Here is a 24,277-nt window from a genome sequence, read left to right on the forward strand (position 1 = left end):
ATACATTTTAAATTTTTGAGCTTATAATTACAACATTTTTTTTTAACCTTCCTTCCAACCTCCCCCAAAATATCCCTCCTCACTCTCTTTCAAATTCATGGTCTCTTATTTTCCTCTGTTACTAAATGCATAAATGTACATACATTTATATCCCTAAGTGTAACCTACTCAGTCTGTATAATGTTACATGTATTTATGATTTCAGGGCTGGTCTTGGGTATTGGATAACCAATTGTGTTCTTCCCTGGGGAAGACTATTTCTCCTGCTCTCAGCATTTCTTAGTTGCTTATAATTTTCTGTTTAGGGTTCAGGTCTCGTGGGCATTTCCCATCCACTTTGACATGTTTAATGGTGTCGTCCTTGTTCCGCTCATGTTTGGGAAGTCAAGTTGGCGAGACTTCATGGGTGTAGCTTCTGGCATCACAAGGAGACAGAATCTCACAGCAAACTCCCTGACCTCTGGCTCCTCCAACAGAGGGAGGCAACCAACAGTCCTACCCAGCCATGACGCCTAAAACCTTTTTTGGAAAAAAATTACTAAGCAGTATTGGATGAAAATATTGAGAAACTAAAGCTGGAGTCTGTGAGTCTAGGTGCCACGGGGTCTGACTTCTGCCTCTGCGTGTCTGTTGCTGTCTGTGTATAGCTCCTGCTGGAACATCAGGATGCCATCGCGACTGAAAAGGATGACCTGCTGAATGAGCTGTTAGAGTCGCTGGGGGAAGTACCCACAGTGGAGTCCTTCCTGGGTGAGAACATCGTCTAGTCCTTGCTGGTTCATTTAAAGAATAATACCTACCAGTGTATTTTAATCATGTTTTCCCCTTCCACTTTGATTCTACCCACCCAACTACCTCTTTACCCACCCAACTTTTTGTCTCTCTTAAAAAAAAAGAGAGAGAAAGAAAGAAACACATAAGCCTTCCCCAACACACACACAATAGAAATCAACATAAAGAAGCAAGAGACCAATAAGACAAAAAAAAAATGCTCAAACAAAGCAATACAAGACAGAAAGTCCAAAATCAGACTATGAGTTCATTTTGTGTTGGCCAACCGCTCTTGTACCCTAATGTGTGGTTAATATACCCAGTGCGTCTCATTTCCCTGCAGTAGATGGGAACTAACACGGAAACCCACAACTGGACAGCATGCAGAAAGTGGGAGACTCTGGAGGACTCCGTCCTAAATGGGATGTCTTCATCACACCCCTCCCCCTCAAGGCTCAGAGCTATGCGAAGAAGAAGCAGAAAGAGTGTTAGAGCCAGAAGGGTTGGTTAACTCCAAGCAAACAGGGTTTCCCAAGCACAACAGGACTGATACAGACATGATCTCACAGAGGCTATGGCAGTACACACAGGGCCTGCAAGGGTTCAAGCTTAATGGGGTCCCCGCTCTGGGGTGGGGGGCAGTGGGGAGACAAGGGCTCCAGCTGTAACCAAGAAACCATCTGCAGGTGATACACCATGGTGAAGGAAAGATCCGTTTTCTCCTTTGTCTCTGCTCATACAGTAAGAACTCTCTAACTCAGGGCCAGACTGCTGCTCCCTGGGAAAGCACCTGCTTGCCATGTGCAAGGCCATAGACTCAGCCCCCACAACCCATCCTCCCCAAAATTCTGTTATCGCTTGCATCTTGGGTTACAAAACAATGTTACTGCTGAAGGTAAGTCCTGGAGACAATGGGAAGGACTTATCAGTCTGTTTCACAGAGAAAGAAAAGACGTGAACCCTCTGAATATGACCGAGTCCTTACTGAAACATAAAATGCTTTTATTCACCATTCTTCTTTTTAATTTGTTCTTTTGTGAATATTTATGCCCCACATTAATGTTTTGATCAAATGCTTTAAAATCCACAGCAGATGTCCTAGAATATGCAGGCTTTTTGTAGCCCATAAATCTCCCATCTAATTCCTGAGCCTATCCTGTATCCTAGGAACCCTTATCTTACAGTGTGTGGTAGTCACCACAGGAGAGAACTGGAAAAAATAACATTTTGTTTTGTTTTCTTTTCTTTTGTTTTGCTTCCTTACAGGGGAAGGAGCAGTTGACCCCAATGACCCTAACAAGGAAAACACACTAAATCAGCTCTCAAAGACTGAGATTTCCCTTTCCCTGACAAGCAAGTATGACATCAAGGATGGCGAAGCTGTGGATGGCAGAAGCCTCATGATAAAGTAAGTCTGATGCTGAGAGTTCATGGTTCCAGCAGCATGACCCAAACTGTGCAGTCTCCAGTGGGGCTAAATCTCAGCAGGCCTTTCCTTTAGAAGTAGATAGATATTGGAACGCATCATGTACATCCGTCAAACCGGAGGATAACGGACCTTCATCATTTAGGAGGGAACTAAATATTATAATAGGCTGCAAAGTTGGTCCTGGTTTTTAGTTTTACATGTCATAATTAGATTCCTTGAAGGAATGAAGTGAATTAGATGAGCACGTTTCCAGGTGGTTGAAAAATTGGCAAGAGAACACTGCTAATCCAGTTTTTTTTTCTTTTTTAGTATAAAGCAACGATGTAGAAAGGAACACACATGATAGACCACTGCTGGATTTATTGGCTTTTCTTATTAGATCAGTCCTGGATATGATCAGCAGTGTTGACTGTTTATACCCTGCTTTGCCTGAGTCCAGCTCCTTCAGGGTTCCGGTCCCAAAAGGAGATGTGTAGGCATCAAAAGGTTGGAGGAGACTGCCTGGGTCTGTGGGTAAATCGGGATTGCTGCCCATTGATTGAGAAAAAAGCTATGGCTTTTATACTCTATAATTGCACAAAGAATTAAATGGAAGAAAAGGGGTACATGAGCTGGGGTGTAGCTTGAGATCAGAAATGGGATTTGTTAGCCTTAACAAATTAGGCACCAATCATATGTTAATTGAAGGGCCACAAATTCCTCTTGCCAGAGATAAGAATGTCTCTCTTTTTAGTGAACAGGAACTTTCTTCAAGCCCTGGAGGGAATGGGGACTTTTGTCTAAATGCCTGACCTTGGAAGAAAGACTTTCTCAGGGGACCAAACACTCCATTAAAGAATATTGCAGGGTCTTTTTTTGTATGGATTAGTTTATGCTAAAGCTTAAAGCAAGCAAAGACGAAGCTAGACAAATTAATAGTTTTCTGTACCCCAATAATAGGTTTCTCTGCTGATTCAGTAAGCCAGATCGAGCCAAACTGAAAAAGTAAAAGAACAGGTTTATTTGAGCAAAGCAACTCCCAGATGAGTTCTCCAGTCCCAGAGATGGAGGCCAGAGAAGTCACACACCCAAACTAAAGCAGGAAGCTTATATAGCCTGTAGGTGAGGAGTGTTGACATGTCCACCACAAGCTGGCTTTGTGTGCAGGTATGGCCAAAGCTGAACCGTTTAGGCAGGGACTTGGGCAGCTGGCAACTCCAGGGGAGAAGCTGAGGTAGCCACTAAGAAGGCAGAACTTTTTGGAGTCTTCCCTTTGTTCAGAGATTCTCTGAGTGGTTGGGCTTTGGAGAGACAGGAATGGTTCTGAATCCTGCAGAGGCTAGCTGGAGGTTTCAACTGAACATAAATGTTACTGTGAACCTGAGTCGACCTTAGGAATTTATAAATCATGATTAGTAAATCTACCTGATTTATCAAGCATGTGTTACTTATCTGCATTTTCTGGCAGCTTGGTGTGAATTTGTGTGGGAGCAGGCGGAGTTATCACGCCACATGGTTCCAAGGTGGCAGGGATTTTGTTCCAAAGAATTGTTTCCTTTAAAGAGGATGTTGTTGGGCACATTTTCATCCCTCACCACAGCCCACACAAAGTTTCCCAAAGAAAGAGACATACGGGAACTCCCATAACACATAGTAAGAACCTTAAAAATGAAAGTAAAAGGCTTCTGGAGAATTGGGGTCTGCAAAGTCGAAATGCTGGAACTTTGTCAAGCAGCAATGGCCACCATGTGGTTCATGCCACTACTATATATATATAGTACATATATATTACATATAAGCTATATATTATATATAATTTTTTAATTGTTTGAGACTTTTATACATAATTTGAGTATATTCACCCTTTCTCACTCCATTCTTCCCACCCAATTTTGTGTCCTTTTTTGCCCTCCCTCCCATCAAGGCCAATTTGTGCTCCCCAAATAATCTGGAATGTGTGGTCTTCCCCTGGAGCATAGTAGACTTTTAGAGAAAGCTGACCCTCCCTCTCCCAGCATCTAACAGTTGCTGACAGCTCCTCAGCTAGGCGTGGCATTTTGTCCGGCTTGGGCTTACACAGGTCTCGCGCATGCTCTGGCCAGTACTGTGCGTTCATATGCACTGCCCTGTTCAGAAGAGCCCATTCCCTGCATCTGGCTCTCACACTGTCTCCTCGTCCGCAATGATCACTGAGCCTGTGGAGGTGGGGGTGCCATGTATATGTTTTCACTTAGTGCTGAACATGCTGAAGTTTCTTATTCCCTGAGCTTGGTCAGCTGTGGCTCTCTGTGTTGAGCGTCGCCTACTATAACAGAAGCGACTGATAGAGCTGACATATGCTTTAATCTATGGGTGTGATGATGGGTCACTATAGGTTGGTTTAATACTATGTCCATTTGGCAGAATAATTGTAGTGGGTTCTTGCCTGGGGCCTACGACCTATCTAGCCATAGGTTCTTGGCCCAGTAATGTTGCCAAATATAGGCTCCATCTTGGGGAGTGGACCTTAAATCGCCTAACATAGTTGGTGACTCCCACAATATTCATGTTATCATTTCACCACTGAGCCTGTCTTGCCAGGCCAGATGTTAGCAGAGCTCACAGGGTTCATGGCAGAATAACATTGATGTTCATTGTGGGATTAGCGTGCGTAACACCTTAGCACTGTGAAAGCCAGGAGGAACAGAGCTTATAGGTCCACACCAGCTTGGTCTCCCTGTGTTGTATGACTCATATTTGATATTTTCATGTCATATGTGGCTTCTTCAGCAATAGGGTCTGTCTTCTTGCCTTCAAAGAAACATTCCCATTTAAAACAATATTCCCATTTAAAACTGTATTTCTCCTGCTTGTGCCCCATAAGTCTCTTCCAGGTAGAGCAGGAAAGAGAGATTCTCCATCAAACACCATGAATGAAAGCAGCATACATCAAAAGCACATGCTCTCCAAACAACACAGTATTCAAGATCTTAGCTAAACCAAAGAATGCATATTGGCACATTTAATGGTTATATGGTGGGACGAGACAGGGACTAAAGGATAGAAAGAGGGCACACAGGAATAAGCATGCATTAATATGACTTTATGTACTCATATTTTGAGTTCTGTATCCCAAGTGACAATGTCTGGATTTGAGACAGAAGTCCCAGCACCAGTGTGCTTCAGAAGGTGCCCCTTTCTTGATTTTCCTCGGATATTCAACCATACATGTAAACCAAAGCTTCCTACATAGTCTGTGTTGGGATCTGTGTTGATTTGGTGCTGTTGGTTTATTTTGTTGTCAGATCATGGAAGGTACCATTCACTTGAGAACCCCATGGATTGGCTTGAGGCTGGGCCCAGCAGTAAAGAGCCAGCACCACTTTTGCCTTCTGGGGCTTGATGTCTTTAGGCTGGCAGTAGAGAGCACAGTGCAGCCCCAGGGCATAGGCTCAGCTGCAAGGCAAAGCCAGTTGCAGCCTTGTACAATTGATGATCAAATCATGCTGAACTTTCTGTAAGCTCCGGACAGGGTGGGGAGAAGGAATATGCACCCTGACTTCCTCTGTACCGTGACCAAGTATCCAGATGACTGGAAATGCATGCAAATGGTGTGGCTTGGCCATGCAAATGAAATTAGATCAAGCCTCCCACAAGCTCGTAAACTTTGTCTTTAGAAGGAATAGGAAGAAATCTCCTGGTAATTGGTTCTGTCTGTTGTTTGAAAGCTGCCCTCTTGTGCCGCCTACCCTAATGTCCACACTGATGGATAGGAATCACAGTTCGGGTCAGCTAAAGTATGAAATCATCTGAACAGTGTATGCGTGTTCACCTACTGGAGGCAGGAATCACCACAGTTCAGCACATTCTTGGAATTCACATTTTACAAACAAAAACCCTAAAAGTCAGGCATGTTTGGGAAGGAATGAGTCTTGGTCTGGGAAGTGCTCCTACCTTGCCCACCCTGGTCCTCTGCTGCAGACTCCAGCTCCCCAGTGCATGCTGCCAGCTCACAAGCTCTCCTCCTTTCGTGGCCATATTGTGGGGAACTGGCCAGTGGTTTTGAGATACCTGCAGCATATAATCGATTACTCCAAGCATTTAAAAGTGCACAGTTCGGTGACATTTTAGGATATTCACAATCTAATACAACTATCAACACTATTGAGTTCCTGAATATTTTTATCTTGCTCAAGTCAGGCCCTTTGCCCTTGCTCTCCAGACCCTACCTAGTACTGTCTGTTTCTATGAACTTACCCGTTCTAGACATTTTGTACAAATAGGATCATATAACATGTGGTCTTCTGCACCTGATTTCCTTTATCCGAGTAATGTTTTAAGGTGCCATGTTCGGGCATGGATCAGTATTTTATGTACTTCCCATGTGGATATACATTTGTTTACTGACTCATCTGTTAATAAGGATTTGGGTTGTTTGCACCTTATAGATGTTGTAACTAAGTGCTCTTATATATACATCCAGGTACAAGTTTTTGTTTAAACACCTCTTTTCACTTTTGGTTATATACCTGGGCATGAAATTGCTCTGTGTGTTTTTTTGGTGGCCCACCAAACTGTTTTCCACAGTGGCCACACCATTTCACGTTTCCCCCCATAAACTACAAGGGTTCCAACTTTTCTCCACCTTCTCAACACCCTTTTTCTTCTTTTATCATTAGTCATCTCAGTGGGTGTAGAGTATCTCACTGTACCTTTGATTTGTAATTCTACACTCATTCATGATGCTGAGCCCCTTTTCATGTGCTTATGGAGCATCCACCACCTTTGCAGACTGCCCATCCTAGCACCCGTGTGGCCCCGGGTTCCCGGTACCGAAAACAAAAATCCTTTACCTAGTTTTAAATGAATTTGTTGTTATTCCTGGGTTGAAAGTGTTCCTTATATAGGCATATTAATAGATCTGTGATTTGCAAACGTTTTGCCTCTTATATCTATATAGAATTTTGTAGAAGAAAGAATATTGGGGCTGAAGAGATGGCTCAGTGGTTAAGCCTTGTTTTTGCAGAGGAATTGGGTTTGATTCATAGCACCCACTTGGCAGCTCACAACCATCTGTAAAACTCCAGTCCCAGGTGAGGTGATGCCCTCTTCAAAACTCCAAAAGCACCAGACCTGCATGTTCTGCACAGGCTACATGAAGGCGAACCCTTATACACACAACATGATCAAGTAACTAAGATAGAAAAGGACATTAATAAGAAAGAACAAAACGTCAACCCAGAGAAGGATGGAGAGAGGGAGAACAGAACGTGCGTGCATGTGTGCATGCATGCATGCGTGCGTGGGTGTGTATTTATATACTGCAGTACTCTCAGGAACCTCGTGAGGTTGGAGGCTACCATCAGAACTTAACATGACAACAGTAAGGGCAGAGCAGACATAAACAGACGTAAACTTTCCCCTAGGCAGCACGCCAGTTACTGGAATAGAGATTTAAATCCCAGATAAGTTTAAGTCCTCCAGAGCCTGTGCTCTTAATCACAGTCTTACAATCCCTAAGGGCACAAGGCCTTTGTAGCCCTAGAAGAAAGAGAATGAAAATTTTTGCAGGGCAGTGACACCATCACCTCTCTCTGAGCCAAAGGGGGGTGACAGATGGGTTTGAGGTACACAGATGTACGCACTACAGTAGGAAGAGACATGAATTCCCTGGCCTTTCTGCTTAGGCTGCTCTCATTCCCCCAGTACTACCAAGCATGGTGTGTTAAACTAGAAAAGCCTGTTGTGGAAGAACCTTAGATGACAACGGATACTGCTTCAAAGTGTCACTTATTAGTCATAGACTCAGCAAGGGGTTCCATTGGCATCATCACAGAAAATGGCAGGGAGGGCTGGGACCATCCTATGAGATCGTGCATTCAACATCTTATAAATTATAAAAACTATACAGCTGTAAATCTCTCTCATAACTTATGAGTCATCTTGCAAAATGTACGTGATGACTTTGTTCAGCTTGATTTTTCACAGAACTGTGTGTCTAACCTGAGCCAGTATTTGTGGTTTTCAGTCACAGTTAGCTGCTCTGGTGGCTCACACTGTCATCTCTCAAGAATTTTTCTCCTTCCGCATGATTCCGCTTAAATAGCCATGTATCCTACTGGAACTGATCCCTCTTACCATGGCAGGAGTGCTCAATGGCAGAGGTGATGTTTCGTTGGGGGCTGTGGACCCCCAGACCCTGAATTTCCTGTAAACAACTTGTTTGCAGTTGCTCTGAGCACGACACAGCGAAATGGGTTCTGGTGGCTGCAGCTGAAAGATCCTGAGAGCTGGGGCGTAGCCAGAGCCCTATATAAGATGCCCTTGAACACAATAAAGTTGGCATTCTTGGCATTCTTGTATCAAGGATGACCCGTGTCCCTGTGTCTCTGTCTGTCTGTCTGTGTTCTTAAGTCTCCAGCCTAGTTCCCGGCTTGCATACTGTCTCATAGTGCAGGCCTACAGTGTTTGAGGTCTGCTGCTAAGAATATGTACTGATATTACTGCACCTTTAAACACCACCACGCATTTCTGGGCACTGATGTCTTGTCAGCCTTGGACACACTATAAAGCAGAAAACAGAACCATGGGCGGAGTGGCCAAGCCAAGGAGCCTCAACAGTTTATAAGTGCCCTGATTCTTGTTTACAGCAGACTTCTGCTGAGTGCATTTCCTTATTCTTCAGCAATTCTTTCCCAGAGTTAGGCCTCTTCGTGTTTAGGTGAGCCTGTCTGACCGTGGTTGAACACTGCAGAGGCTGATACCCAATATCAGCTAGACACAGCTAGAAAGGTATTGCTTGCACTCGGGGGCGAGGAAGCGTCTAGAAGGTCCTTGGCAACTGGCTGTGAACCAACATGGGAGCTCTCTGTGGATGCTACTCTGCAAAGGCTTGGAGACCTCGGGGGCTTTTCTTGGAAAGGTGCTAGAAAAAGTGGGATGGTAACTTGGCTGTGACTCAGTGGTAGAGAATGTGCTTAGTGTGTTTAAGTTTCATCCGTAGCATAAGCCAGGAGGCAGGAAAGTAGGACACCGAGCAGGCAGTTCCCACAGGATGAGGAGGCAGTGGAAGATGCAGCATGGCAGCTCGCCGTGTCCTCTCAATGCTAGACCGGAGTGTGAACTTTGTCTACCCACCAAGCCTAGCCGTTCTGTGTTGCTGCATTTGTGTTCCAGACAGCGGGCCGTTGTCCAGAGTTCTCTTTGTGCTGAGGCGCTGTGACTAACTAGGTCTTCAGACTACCAGCTTCCGGTTGAAGAATGGAATGTTTGACTATTGTACTTTCTCAAAAGAAAAAAAAATTGTTTTTAATATGATCCACACATGGAACCTTAAATTTTCTAAAAGCCACATTCTAAAAAGAATCAGGTGAAGTTATCTCTTGTCTTTCACTTTTCCAGTCTAATTTTTAAAATGACACAAAGACTGCTCCTCTTTATAAAATGTGGTGTACGTGGCAATACACGGATGCCATACGCGGTGGTCAGAGCAGGGTAACTGGCAGGGCTGTCACCACATTCGCAGATGAGTGTTTCTGTTGGGAGCTGACATTGTCTGGTAACATGTCCCATTTAACTCAGTGTACCAGAAACATTGTCATTCCTATAAGCAGTGAACAGAAAAGACTGTTTAGGAGGCATCGTGCACCCTTGACCTCTGCTAAACCTCTTAAGCCAGAGTGCATTGTGAGTCCGAACTCACATCCATCCCACCTGATCCAGCCAGGTCTCGGGCGCTCCTTGGGACTTGATGGCCAGCATCTGCCAGCTCCAGCAGTGTAGCTTTCATGGTTACTCGAGCGCTCGCCCTCTGGTAGAGCCCAGCACAAAGAGCTTTTACATTATGTCTTTCTGTGGAATTGTTTCCATTTTTAAAATGAAAAGCAAAGGATTATGTAATTTGTACTGGTCCATTCAGCTCCTGAGTAACAGGAACTGAGGGGTGGGGGAGCTGAGACTTTGGGGGTTGGGTCTCGGTGGCCTTTGAACTGCCTGCCCAGAGTGCCCTTAGCTCTTAGGCGTTTATTAGGGAGGGATACTTGAGATCCCTGTCCTGGAAGCAGGTGCTGAGTTGACTGTGAAGGTAGGAGAAATTTAGCAATGAATTCCACAGCCATGACATCATCTAGAATTTCAAGGGAAAGAAATGGGTTATTGGGCAATTTGTCCTTCAACAACTCATGAGAAATAAACAATTTTCTGTTGATGGGGGCGGGTATAAATGATGTCACTTATTTGGTAATTGGCTGAATATAGTTCCTAGAATGTTATTTCAAATAAGAGTCACTCACTGTTGCCATTGTTTAAGTCATCTAAAGCTTTTATTTTCAACTCGGTATTTCTGCCTAAAGGCCAAGCATGACGGAACATGCCTACAGTCCAGACACTTGGGATCTCACATTTGGAGCCAGCCTGGGCTATATACTAAATCTCTCTCGGGAATAATCATGTTCCTGTCTAATTCATTCCTAATGGCGATTGGAAGAAGCTGGTGTGTGTGGGAAGGGACACACAGCTTTCTGAGTCTTGGCCACCTCAGGAACAGGACCACCTCCCACGGGGCTATAATTAGCTGTGTACCCTTTAATTCCCTGGAGTCTTTAGCTGTGCATTCTCAGACAGCCTGAAAATCCCCAGCAGCCAAGGGTCATGGGGCTAGAGGATATTGCTCTCCAGAGACCAGGGAGAAGGGAGAAAAGGAAGCTGCCTGTCTTGTGTACATTCTGTCTTGTGCAGACTTGAGATAAATGGGACATGAGAAAAAACGTGTTTGCAAATGACTTCCTTTCCCCATTTCTAATGTCTCACATGAGGTTAACATGGCCTCATTCGGGAGCAGTCACCCTTATGCTTCACAATGTGACTTATTTTCATTTCCAGTTTCGTGTTAAGAGACCATTTCCTGCTGTGGCTAAGGAAGACATTCATTCTCTGACAGAGCTGAAATTCTGTAGGGGAGCAGGGCTGCAATAACAGTGAAGTTGCAGCTCTGACCCGTGTAAAGTTCAAGGCAACATCTGTTGATGTTTCTGTCTTTCGAAAGACCCCCTTTCAAATAACAGACTTCCTGCCCTCTGTAACAGTGATCGAATGTGAGCGCTTGCCTTTTATGGTTTTGTTGTTGTTGCTTCTGTGCGGTGTCTATAGTACGGGGGTCGAATTTAGGGCCTCACACATGTTCTATAGAGAGGCGTCCCTACCTCCCCCTCGATGTAATTACATAACCTGATCCCTAATTAAAAGGGCAGTCAGTTGCTAAAGAGCACCTATGGCAGAAAGTATGGTTCAGCACTTGCAGAGGGTTTTCCAGCCCTCGCTGTGCTCTCCTGTCCTCAGCTCTGTGCACACACAGACAAGGCCCTATCTGCTCATCTCCCGTGTACGTGATCTCCCATCTCAGCTCTGTGCACACACAGACAAGGCCCTGTCTGCTCATCTCCCGTGTACGTGATCTCCCATCTCAGCTCTGTGCACACACAGACAATGCCCTATCTGCTCATCTCCCGTGTACGTGATCTCCCATCTCAGCTGTGTGCACACACAGCACAAGGCCCTATCTGCTCATCTCCCATGTACGTGATCTCCCATCTCAGCTCTGTGCACACACAGACAAGGCCCTGTCTGCTCATCTCCCGTGTACGTGATCTCCCATCTCAGCTCTGTGCACACACAGACAAGGCCCTGTCTGCTCATCTCCCGTGTACGTGATCTCCCATCTCAGCTCTGTGCACACACAGACAAGGCCCTGTCTGCTCATCTCCCGTGTACGTGATCTCCCATCTCAGCTCTGTGCACACACAGACAAGGCCCTGTCTGCTCATCTCCCGTGTACGTGATCTCCCATCTCAGCTCTGTGCACACACAGACAAGGCCCTATCTGCTCATCTCCCGTGTACGTGATCTCCCATCTCAGCTCTGTGCACACACAGCACAAGGCCCTATCTGCTCATCTCCCGTGTCCGTGATCTCCCAGGCTCTTTGCTAGGCTCTCCAGAAGCCCAGAGCTTCCAGTTCCACAGGGTTCTTCTGCCTCTATTGGCCTTCTTACTGTCTTATGTCTTTCTCGATACAGAAAAAGCAGCAATTTAGTTCTATGTTCACAGGCTCGGAAGTCAATGCTGGGCTGGGCAGGGCTTGGGTGGGTGGGGGGTCTTCCTATATTCTTTACAGCAGCAGCGTTTGTCTCTGCCACCCTTCAAAAGGTAATCTGTCTTAATTGGGGAAAAAAAACCTATTTCCATAAGGAATCTGATGTCATGCTTGTGTATGTTTCTGAGAGACTACTCTTACAGCATTTAACGTATGAAGCCCAGCCTTTGCTTGTTGTGCATACACAGGCTTTTAGGAGCTTTGGACAAGAATGCTTCACTTTAGGGCGTCGTCATTGAAATTGCTTTATGTATTCACATGGGAGAAGCAGATTTTTGTGCACCAAGACTGATGGCCTGAAGATCTGTCTCATTTTTCTCATTTTTAAGGACCAAAAAGCTGATCATCGATGTGACCCGGAACCAGCCAGGGAGCACACTGATTGAAATCTTAGAGACCCCAGCAACGGAGCAGCAGGTACATGTCTTTACATGTACAATAACATATGCATGCAATAAATGTTGGTGTTCTTCTTCTCCACACCAATATTACACAGTGAATTTTCACAAATTTTACACAATTACACTGGTACACAAGTCCCTTAGTGTAGACAACTGAGTTCTTCCATATCTGAAGCCCGCAAGGAATGCCAGTGGGAGAGAGTGGAAAATGCTTTCTCAAATGTGTACCGGCTTTTATTTTTTTCTACAGCAGGAATAGAATTGTGCACCTTCAGAGCCTCTGGGTATGAACCATAAGCTTTGTCATTCAGTGGATGGTTAAACAGATCAGTAAAAAAATAGTTCTGGTTGATAGCATGTCACAATCCTTGTTATCTATTTGCCAACTTAGAAGAGAGATGTCTGTTGTTGGATTGTCTTTTACTCTAGCCCCATGTTGGAACATCAAAATGTAGATGTTTGTTTTAATCTTTTTACTCTTTGGGGTCCCTCCACCCAGCTCCCAAATCAGGATGCGGAGGCGCATTCTTACTTAGAAGTGCCAGGCCTTAGCTTGGCTTGTTTCTGGCCAGCTTTCTTATTAACCCATCTACTTTTTGCCTCTGGGCTTTTACCTTTCTCTTCTGTAAATCTTTCATTCTTAGTCTGTGTGTGGCTGGGTGGCTGGCCCCTGGCCCCTGGTGTCCTCCTGTCCTTGTTCTCTTAGTTCTCTTACTTCTTCTGTCCCCCAGATTTCTCCTATTTATTCTCTCTGCCTGGCAGCCCCACCTGTCCTTTCTCCTGCCTTGCTATTGGCTGTTCAGCTTTTTATTAGACCAATCAGGTGTTTTAGACAGGCACAGAATCACAGCTTCACAGAGTTAAACAAATGCAGCATAAAAGAATGCAACACATCTTTGCATCATTAAAACACATGTTCTACAGCATAAATAAACATAATACATCTTAATACAATATTCAACAATAGATGTGCATCCAAAATGAATGTCTAAGACCATGGTGTGCCAGGGTCTTTGCATTGCCATACATAACTTGGGTTTCATGACAGTCTGAGGTTAAAAATTATATTAATATCTTTTAAGATGCATCACATTAAGCTGAGTTTAGTGTCATATGCCTTTAATCCCTGTACTTGGGAGGCAGAGGCAGGCAGATCTCTGTGAGTTCGAAACCAGTCTGCTCTTCATAGTGAGTTCTAGGACGATCAGAGCAGTATAGTAAGACCCTGTCTCAAAACAAAGAGAAAAGGTGCATCATTAAACTTGGGCGTGAAGATACCTATAATCCCAGCACTTGGCAGGAAGTTCAGAGAGCTCAAGGCCAGCCTGGACTGTTTGAACAACAAGGAGAAAAAGTAAAAATTATTCAGTTCATTCTGAAATAAATTAATTAATCCCAGATATTATTTTATTGCCAATAATTGCCACTCCCTGACCAAGTTAATAGAATTATCTAATTACTTCTTAATGGAAGTGCTTATCATTTTCCTGTTCTTCTTAATGTAATGAGTTGCCAAGAAATAATTCTATCTCCAGATTTAATTTTGAAAAATTAAAACTTCAAGCCATCTCATATGAGAAAATGTGTGATTTTCTTAAAGCAATCTGGATGTAAAAAATACTGATTTAAGATAAAAGACTTTTAGCTCCAATTGTTTCAGTTTTTCCTAAAGTATGTAAATTAATAACAGAATATGCACAGACATCTGGGCTCTTATAACTCTATCTCTATTCTTCCTAGCTTGTGACTGTGAACACTTAGAACTCTAGGCCTTCGTTGCCTTACCTGTAAAGTAGAAATAATTTTTTAAAGATGTATCTATCTTATGTATGTATGTACGCTTTGTCTGTATGCATGCTTTTACACCAGAAGAGGGCATTAGACTCCAGTATTAGATGGTTGGGAGCCACCATGTGGTTGCTGGGAATTGAACTCAGGACCTCTGGAAGAGCAGCCAGTGCTCTAAGCCACTGAGCCATCTCTCTAGCCCCTAGAAATAATTCCTAATTCACAGGGAAGACTGAATAAGAGGGGAGAACATGCTAACTGGATGCAGTAGTGGCTGACACGGATTAAGTATATTGGTTGCCAGTTATTGTTTGCTGCTGACCCAGTAAGCCGTTTCCGTGCACTGTGCCCTGTGCCTACATTACTCTAATAACAGCTGTGCCATAGAATAGACCGTGATGTCCCTTGTGCAATAAAACAGAAGACCATCTGTCTCCTTGTATTACAACTGTCTTAGACAGACTGCTTAGCATTCATTTGTGTGTACATCATGGCTTTAGGCACTATCATCCACGGTAATATCTTCACCCTGTAGTTCAAAGCAATCCTGACTGCATCAGTGCTTCTGGGATCATTCTGACTCGCTGTTAAATGACCTATGAATCTCTGTCAGCGTGGCTGGTTTATGAGGCTTTAGTGGGCTCTCGGATCCATGTGTTAATACAAAGTCTACTTTTAATTTTCTCAAACTGGGCTACCCAGAAATTGAGACCCTTTATCCAAGGAATTACAAAGTAATGGTTTGTCACCTTGGCAAGAAAGCGGCACCTTTGAATTAGTTTCATTATCCCTACTGGGTGTTTTGTTTAAGTGGAAGTTATTTTCCTTCCAGGGTTTACTTCAAAACCCATAAAGAGCACATTCAATACTCATCTTTAGACAGCTTGTGACAGAGGGGTCCGAGGAAAAGTGACTTTCGCTATCCTCTTTTTAGGAACTGGAGCATGCCAAAGACATGGAGAGCCGCGCCATTGTAGACTCGAGGACTCCAGAAGAAGGGAAACAGAACCAAGCGATGATAGAAGATGCATGCCTGCCTCTTGAGCAAAAGAAGAGGAAGATCCAGAGGAATCTTCGGACGCTGGAGCAGACCGGACACGTGTCATCCAAAAATAAATACCAAGACATTCTCAACGAGATTGCCAAGGTGTCTGGAGATAGTATTCTTCCTTTGTCACGTAGACATTTGCTAATCAGTGGCACAGCTGGGTATCCTGTGAGGTGGCATGTGAGGGCCTCGTGGGTGCATAAGTGGCTCTTATTTTCCATAGTGCTGTGTGGTTTTGAAGGTTTCAAGGAGCTTTGTGAATTTATCAGGAATAGATACAACTCCCCAAGCCAATGCTACTTGAGACACACCAGTACACCAGGGGTAAATACTCCAGGGCTGTAATGACCAGTGTTGTTACTGCTTTAGGCCACGGCTGCTGGTTTTTCCGTGTGTTAGTTTGTCTGTTTTATGGCACTTTGGGAAATATTTTTTTTCTTCACTGTTAACTGTCAAATAGCCCAATCACTCTTAGGATCTGCCATTGAGACGGTGGCTCTCTGTCCCTGGAGTTCGCTTCTAAGCAGTTTAGCCTCACTGCAGCTTAGGCTTAAAGGTGCTTGTTTCTGTTTTGCTCATTTCACATTTTGAGAACTTCCTGTGACGTAATCTCGCTTCATTCAAGGAAACACAGGAAGTGGTGGAGATGTGTTTAGTGGTGATAAGAAGGGACGTCTTTGGGTAAAAAGTACATTTCATTCTTTTGGTTCAAATGTACACATTAATATGGATCTGGGCTTAAAGGCAGTTAAATGAGAAACATCTATTTTGTTCTCCCCCAGGGGAAATGCACAGTTCCATTCTTCAGTGGGAAAATGGTTGCTTTTAGCAGATGCTTATTTCTCCTTTCTTTTTATAGTTTGGGGCAAGGGACTACTTCTCTTAGGGCGTATGAGATAGAGAAACCAGTGCTGTTGCCATCAATGAGAAGGCTCTATTTAGTGAGGGGTTTTTTATTTCAGAAGATGTAGGGGAATATGCCTTAGAATTCCTGAAACAATTGGTTTTAATTTGTTCACAGAGGAAAAATAATATTAAATAGGCACCATTTTCTCAAGTGAAACCTTTTCATAGCTTACTGAATAATATTTTGTTTTTATAATGAGAGAGAGAGAGAGGAGAGAGAGAGAGAGAGAGAGAGGGAGGGAGGGAGGGAGGGAGGGAGGGAGGGAGAGAGAGAGAGAGAGAGAGGGAGAGAGAGAGAGGAGAGCGCACACCCGGGTGCCAGCATGTGTATCCCAGTGTATGTGTGGAGGTCAGAGAATACCTTTTTGAGCTCACAACCCCTACCTTTTTGAGGCAGAGTTTCTTTTGTCTGCTGTATAGAGAGATCCGGGCTAGCTGGTCCATGAGCTTCCAGCCAACTCTTGTTTCCAGCCCCCAACTCCCATCTCTGGAATCCATGCTGTAATTACAGATGCATGCCACCACATCTGACTTTTTATGTGGGTTCTGGGATCAAACTCAAGTCATCAGGCTTTCGTGGCAAGCACTTTTACCCGCTAAGAAATCTCCCCAGCCTTTACTGAGTGACTTTGTAAACCTACATCTGCAAGTGTAATTTTAACAAAACTCCCCTAATCTATAAACAATAAGGCAAAATGGTTTGCATTCTAGGAATCCTATTTAAATTTAAGCACAGTCACTGCTTGCTTTCTGGAGGGGACTGGGTTTAGGATTCCAGCTAATAACCAGAATCCATGGATGCTCAGGTCCCTTATGTGAAATACATAATATTTGCATATGAGCTGTTCACATCCTCCTGTGTGTGCTTTACTTAAAAAGTAAAATGAAATGGTGTATTGCTATCTTGCCAAGACTGTCTCACTCTGGGTTCAAGCAATCCTCCTGACTCAGCCTCATAAGTGGCTGAGACCCAGCAAGTGTGTGCTATCACGTCTAACTCCCCCTAAGCTCTAAGTCATCTCCCATATATATTACCTAGATACGCACAATGCCAAATACAATCTAAGTGCTGTGTAAATACACGTGACACCGTATCACTTAGGGAGTGATAAGAGGGGGGGCTAGATATGTTCATTACATAGTTTTTTTTTTCCTCCATATTTTCAGCTCTTATTTGTTCAAATCCATAATGCGGAACCATAGAAATGGAGAGTTAGCTAATTGTAATAGTTTTCAGTTTTGAATCTTCTCAGGTCATGAGAGCCGTCTATGTATTACATGAAATAATACGTAAACATAAACATTTTGGGCTTAAAATAGTCTTCAAAGAGGAAAGTTCCGTGCAGTCTGAGGAGATCACATTTCTCTCGTTTTCTTTGTACTTCTTTTACTGATGGGAAGGATCTCCTGTATCCCAGGCTAGCCTGTAGCTTGTTATCTAGCCGGGGAGCCTTTGAACTGAACTGTTTGCCTCTGCCTCAGAGTGCTGGGATTACAGGTGTGCACCGGTGCCTAATTGATGTGTTAACAATTGGAGCCAGGCTGTTGAGCCAGCCCTGTGCCAACTGCACTTCATTCCAGCCTGTTGTGTCTCTTTTAAAACATCGAAACTATTTGGTGATTCGCAAATTACATTTTTGGCTTTGCAGCGGGGGGGGGGGGGTGTCTGTCTGTGAAATGTGCGTTTGCGTATGTCTGTGAAGTAGGTATGTTTGCGTATATGTATATGTGAAGTGTGTGGGGGGGTCAACGTTAGGTGCCAGTATTTTCAGTTCTTTTTTCTGTATAGTTCTTAATCAGTTCTGTAGCTTGGTAGCCTCTCACTGAACCTGAATCTCACAGCAGTTTCAGCTAACTAGCGGCCAGTGAGCCCCCGAGGTCTGCCTGTCCCTGCCCCGGCCCCAGCTCCGGGGTTACACATATGTACCACTGTGCCTAGTTTTTAGTGGGTATCAGGGATCTGAACTCACGTCCTCGTGAAAGCACTTTACCGACTGTGAGCCATCTTCCCAGCCCACTTCTCTAAGCTGGGGGGAAAAAATAAACTTTAGTAACCCTCTTAAAATCAAAGCTGGACGTTTTCCAGTCCTGAAGCAGAAAGAGATAACAACGTGTTGGGCTGTGGTAATACATGTAATCAGGTGCTGAGATCCACTAGGATCAGCAGTTAGATGCTGGCCTGCTGCTTGTTCTTCTAAAGTACCAGTCTCACAAAGCGAGTCTTGCTTCAGCCTGTCATTAGAGCCTTTACTCGTTCCAGGATATTCGAAATCAGAGACTCCACCGCAAGCTTCGAAAAGCTGAACTGTCAAAACTGCAGCAGACCCTGAACGCACTTAATAAGAAGGCAGCATTTTATGAAGATCAAATTAATTATTATGACACCTACATAAAGACTTGTGTAGACAACCTGAAAAGAAAGTGAGTTCATGGTCATTCATTCTGTCGTGCTTTGTATGGGGAGACCACAGTACTGGTGGTGGCCTGGGTTGGTTTGGGAAGCGTTCTGGTTTTGTTTCTATTGTTGATAAAGACCATGACCAAAGCAGCTTGGGGAGGAAAGGGTTTACTTGGCTTTCATGTCATCCCAGTCCCAATCCATCATTGAGGGAACTCGAGGAGGAACCTGGAGGTAGGTTCAGAGAATACAAAGGGGTGCTGCTTACTGCCTTGCTCCTCATGGCTTGCTCAGCCTGCTTTTGGATAGAACCCAGGACTGGCAGCCTAGGGCTGACACCGCCCACAATGGGCTGGACCCTCCCTCATCATTTACTAATTAAGGAAGTGTCCTACAGACTTGCCTACAGCCCAATCTTATGGAGGCGTTTCTCAGCTGAGGCTCCCTCAACTGACTTGAAAATCTCAAGTGACTGTAGATTGTGCCAAAGTGACAGAAACTACCCAGCACATATATTACTTGATTTAAGAATGTCTATGAGGAACGGGATTTTGTCTACCTGATAGTTAGATAAGTCAGGTATTTGCTAATTGCACAGAGCAACTTAATAATTTAAAACTTAATGATTTAAAATTCCTTGTTGGCCGTTTTTTAAGTCATTACTGACACAACAGGCTAAATTTGGCAGCTCTCTCATATCCATTAGAATACAAATTATGGATTTTTATATACAATATGATGACTCTCGGTGACTATTCCTTGCTGATAATTATTCTTATCACCAGACTGGGTCAATGCTGATTAAACTTTAATTATCCATTTAGATATGTGATACAATATTTTCAGATAACCTTCGTCTGCAGAAGAGCAGGAGGAAATGATACTGTGTAGAAAAATCGATGGTATCACTCATAGGAAGTCTGGTGAGGGACGTTTTCTCATCACCTCACTTGGGCCCACTCTTCATTCGCTTAGGGACTGTGCAGATTTTATTTTAACACTAGACCCAAGAAGAAGAGGTCAATCAAGCAGATTTTCAGTAGCAAATGCTTGTTAGTGGTTTGTTTCACATGACGTTTACAGCAACTTTGAGCCACAAACTATAGTCCTGATGTGGGTTCTGAGTCTCGCATACATCATGTGATCTCGATTTTCTCATATTTAACCTGGGATCGAGAGTGGCAGCTTCTTAGGTGTTGCTATGGAGGCTAAACAAAATGATTGATAGCGAAGGAATGCATTAATTTCAAAGCCCTGGGAAGCTGCTCATTTTGGAAGACACAAAATAATATGTATAAAGTATGTATTTGGAGTGGCACTAGCCATGTAGTGTTTACTTAATTAGAGAAGTTTTATTGGTGCCTCCATGTTAGAACAGAAAGTCCATGTAATTACTCCAGGGCTACTTACAGTGACTTATTAGGCAGACACTTAGTTTAGAATGCCTGAGAACACAGCATACATTTTATTTTAAAAACCAACTTCAGTCGCTGAGGAAATGCAGTTGGGTATAGGGATTCCAGAGCAAAGGGACCTTTTTCTCCTTTTATCGGGAGAGGAAATAGCACAGGTCAGTACAGGGGAGCCCCCTATGAACAGTGGGGTTACTGTGCTGTGCGTGGCTGCCGCACTGCCTGGAACATCTTGACAACAGGTGATTGTTCTCATTTGCTCAGAAATTCTCGGAGATCAATTAAACTGGATGGAAAAGCAGAACCCAAAGGAACGAAGAGAGTGAAGCCAGTGAGGTACACAGCAGCAAAGCTGCATGACAAAGGTGTCCTGTTGGGCATAGACGACCTGCAAACCAACCAGTAAGTAAAGCCTTCCATCTATGAGAACACACCCACCCTCAGCTCACACCCAAGCTGACTAAGCATTCTCAGGCGTCCCGGGTGGCTCGGAGGGCTTTGTTCTATCAAGGCTTAGCACAGTGTACAGATCACTAGTCTTACTCCCAGAGACCTTCAGCATCTGGTGCTGATGTGATTGGTCCTAGAAAGGGTGTGTATCCAGAAGTCGTGTGTTCTTTTGTTTGTCCCGTATGGATCGTCATGTCTTCTCTTGGTCCCTTCCAAAGAACTGGGTCAGAACAGTGAGCATAAAAGGCTGCCTTCTGATTCGTGCAAGCGCCATCTACAATTGCTAAACAATGTGGACAGACCCACGAGCTGTGCCAGGCCCTGGTCAAAACCACCTCCAAGAGAGTGCTACAAGAGTGTGAATTCAAAAGATGAACCCACCAGGCACAGCCCCAGCAGACACCACGCATGCAGGGGACCATGAGCTTCATATCTATCCCTCCCATCTTCCTTTCTCTCAAGAGAAGTCAGCCACTGACTTTGGCCTTCTCTCTGACTCCACCCCTACCCTACCCCCCACTGCCTTTTAGGGCCTGACCACAAAACCTGACTTAAATGAGCTCAGAGAACACTCCTCTTTCTCTCTGGAAATTTCTGTAAAAGTTACTATCTACTGTACTCTGCTGCCCCAGCAGTAGTATTATAGGTCAATGTCAAGGGTCACATCGCTATACAGTAGTATAGGTCAATGTCAAGGATCACACCTGCTATACAGCAGTATATGTCAATGTCAAGCATCACACCTGCTCTACAGTAGTATAGGTCAATGTCAAGGATCACACCTGCTATACAGGAGGATAGGTCAATGTCAAGGATCACACCTGCTATACAGCAGTATAGGTCAGTGCAAGGGTCACACCTGCTATACAGCAGTAAAGGTCAATATCAAGGATCACACCTGCTCTACAGTAGTATAGGTCAATGTCAAGAATCACACCTGCTATACAGTAGTAAAGGTCAATGTCAAGGGTCACACTGCTCTACCATAGACTCGGCCAATGTCAAGGATCACACCTGCTCTACAGTAGAATAGGTCAATGTCAGGGGTCACACCTGCTATATAGTAGAATAGATCAATGTCAAGCATCACACCTGCTATTTACCTTGTGAGAAAAGCATCTAGTTCAGATCCCAACAGTGGCCTTCAGACTGGATGTTTAGGAATGGCATGAGGAGCTGATGCGAGTCAGGCTGCCTTAGCCTCTCCTGCACACTGGTCCAAGTTGAGCTTTGTTTGTTTTTCTCTTCTTTAAGGGTTAACTTGTGGTCGCCCATGTCTGACTGTTCCTCTTCAATAGGTTTAAGAATGTTACATTCGACATCATAGCTACTGAGGACGTGGGCATCTTCGACGTCAGATCCAAATTCCTCAGTGTTGAGATGGAAAAGGTGCAGCTCAATATTCAGGTGAGCTGGGATTTTATGTGAGCCACTGGGGCTCTCTGTGCCTTACACAGTCCCTGCCAAGTTTAACTCCTGGAATTCTGGAACTCAGATGGTAGAAGAAGAGAACCAACAAGTTGTCCTCTGACCTCCACAGCATGCCATGTGTGTGTGTGTGTGACATTTTTTAATTATGAGATTAAAATGAAAATTGTGTGTGATTTAAATGGATAATAATTTTCTTTTTTTCCAGTACTGAAGTTCAAACTCAGACCCTCTCACACACAAACTAGCTCTGTACCACCAAATTATACCTCTGGCCCTCTCTCTACCTTTAAGCCACTTTCTTCCATGTAGGCAGTAATTCTCTAAGTGCCATGTTCTGACTACAGCATTATTCACTGTCATTTATGAACTTGTTAAAATGTAACTCTCACCTCAGAGCTGCCACATCTGAAGTTCCAGGGCTCAGCTCGGTGGTCTGAGTCTAACTCGCCTGTGTTTTTAGCAGACTAATGTTTTGGAAGCCCCAGTGGGATGTTTTTAAGCTCTGAGGTCATGCAGCTGTACCGTCATCTCTCTGGTTCCAGGACTTGCTTCAGATGCAGTATGAAGGGGTGGCTGTGATGAAGATGTTCGACAAGGTGAAGGTGAACGTGAACCTCCTCATATACCTGCTCAACAAAAAGTTCTACGGAAAGTGAGGTGCTTGCAGGGAGTGAGCGCGTGGATTCTCTATCGCCTGCATTGAGAAATGAGTTTGTCTAGTATTTTTGTTTTAAAACATGATTGAAATCACTGCTTACAAATGTGTGATTTTTTTTTTCAAAAGACCAAAACTGTTCTGAAGAATGTAGCCACGTGCCTTTTTGATAATTGGATACTAGGCCAGAATGAGAGACAAGGTGGGCAGGCACGACAGACACACACTGCACGGTGGCACTGGTACTCCAGCTGGAAGCTCGGAAAACCCTGTGATTTGTTTTAAAGAAGGGGGAGAAAGACTAGCTGACTAGGGACAAATGTATAAACCTATTTTCCTATGAAAAAAATTTTAAATGTCCCACTTAAATGATGTAATTCTTCATAGATTGTTTTTTTTATCTGTGGAGAAGTAGAGATCTGATTAATTTGTAATGAATTATTTAGACATATAGCTCTAAGCCCTGTCTTCTGGGAATTATCGGTTTTAAAGAGAACTTTTGTGCAATTCAAAATGAAGTTTTTTATAAGTAATTGAAAGTGATAATACAATAACACTTTCTGTATAAAAGTATATATTTTATGTGATTTATTCAATTTACTCAAAGTGCACTACTGCCTCATGGAACGGCTCCTGTTTGGGGAGTCACATGCACCACCGAGAATAGCAGTTATAGACCCCCCCGCCACCCCTCACAATTTATCTGAATACTTCAATTGTGCCTCTCAAATTTTTTGTAATGCTATAAAATCAGTATCTAGATGGTTTTTAAATGTATTCTTTGAAAATGGTTTTCTGTAAAATAAATGTTACTTAATTACATTAACGTGGTTTTTAGGTTGTCTTAATAAATCCAGCTCACTCGGTGGGCGAAAGACTCCTGGTAGAACTTTCAGGAAAAGAAGTCATTTCCCCAGAGCTATATAACTTAGGATGCAGAAGATGCAGCTGTAGGAGGGCCAGGACCTCAAGTCCAACCACTCACAGAGGAGTGGTTCCACGGGCAATCCAGAGACCCCTGCTGGCCAGTCGACTCTGTACTGACCACTCATTCCCAACCAGAGAAAAAGGGAACAGAAGTTCAGAATAAAATATTTTAAATTACAGGGGGTCACTTCTGCCTACTTCCTATTGGCCAATGTCAGGTGACCGCCGGCTGGAGTCATTGCCTCAGGCTGTGTGGTTATAACAAAATACCTGAATCTGGGTACTTTGTGAAGAAAAAAATGCTTATTTAACTCAAAGTTCTGTAAGGTCTGGGCAGAGTAGCAGAGTCTGCTTGGTATTCTACAATAGCATGTGAGGAAGACACAAATACCTGGGGTACCCTTGCTTTCCAACAACCCACCCTGCTTGCTGTCACTAACCTCATCCCAACAGACACAACGCACCCCAAGCCCTAATCTCATCTCTTGAAGACAGTACTTATTCAAGAGGGTAGAGCGCCTATGATTTAATTAACCCTTAAAGCTCTCACTGTT

General features: G+C 43.9%; 1 protein-coding gene across 3 annotated transcripts in view; it reads left to right on the forward strand.

Moving 5' to 3' along the window:
- Positions 1-23,615, forward strand: part of Iqgap2 (IQ motif containing GTPase activating protein 2) — a 293,513-nt gene extending 269,898 nt beyond the window's left edge. For all 3 annotated transcript variants that reach the window (XM_057789481.1, XM_057789483.1, XM_057789482.1), the window contains 8 exons: positions 648-750; positions 2,038-2,179; positions 12,637-12,724; positions 15,431-15,643; positions 18,711-18,871; positions 20,525-20,662; positions 22,009-22,117; positions 22,684-23,615. In XM_057789481.1, coding sequence (XP_057645464.1) covers positions 648-750; positions 2,038-2,179; positions 12,637-12,724; positions 15,431-15,643; positions 18,711-18,871; positions 20,525-20,662; positions 22,009-22,117; positions 22,684-22,797 — 1,068 coding nt within the window. In that variant the 3' untranslated portion in view covers positions 22,798-23,615. The remainder of the gene's footprint in view (positions 1-647; positions 751-2,037; positions 2,180-12,636; positions 12,725-15,430; positions 15,644-18,710; positions 18,872-20,524; positions 20,663-22,008; positions 22,118-22,683) is intronic.
- Positions 23,616-24,277: the final 662 nt, after the last annotated feature.

This window comes from Chionomys nivalis, chromosome 15 (genome assembly GCF_950005125.1).
Source record: "Chionomys nivalis chromosome 15, mChiNiv1.1, whole genome shotgun sequence".
NCBI classification, from domain to species: Eukaryota; Metazoa; Chordata; class Mammalia; order Rodentia; family Cricetidae; genus Chionomys; species Chionomys nivalis.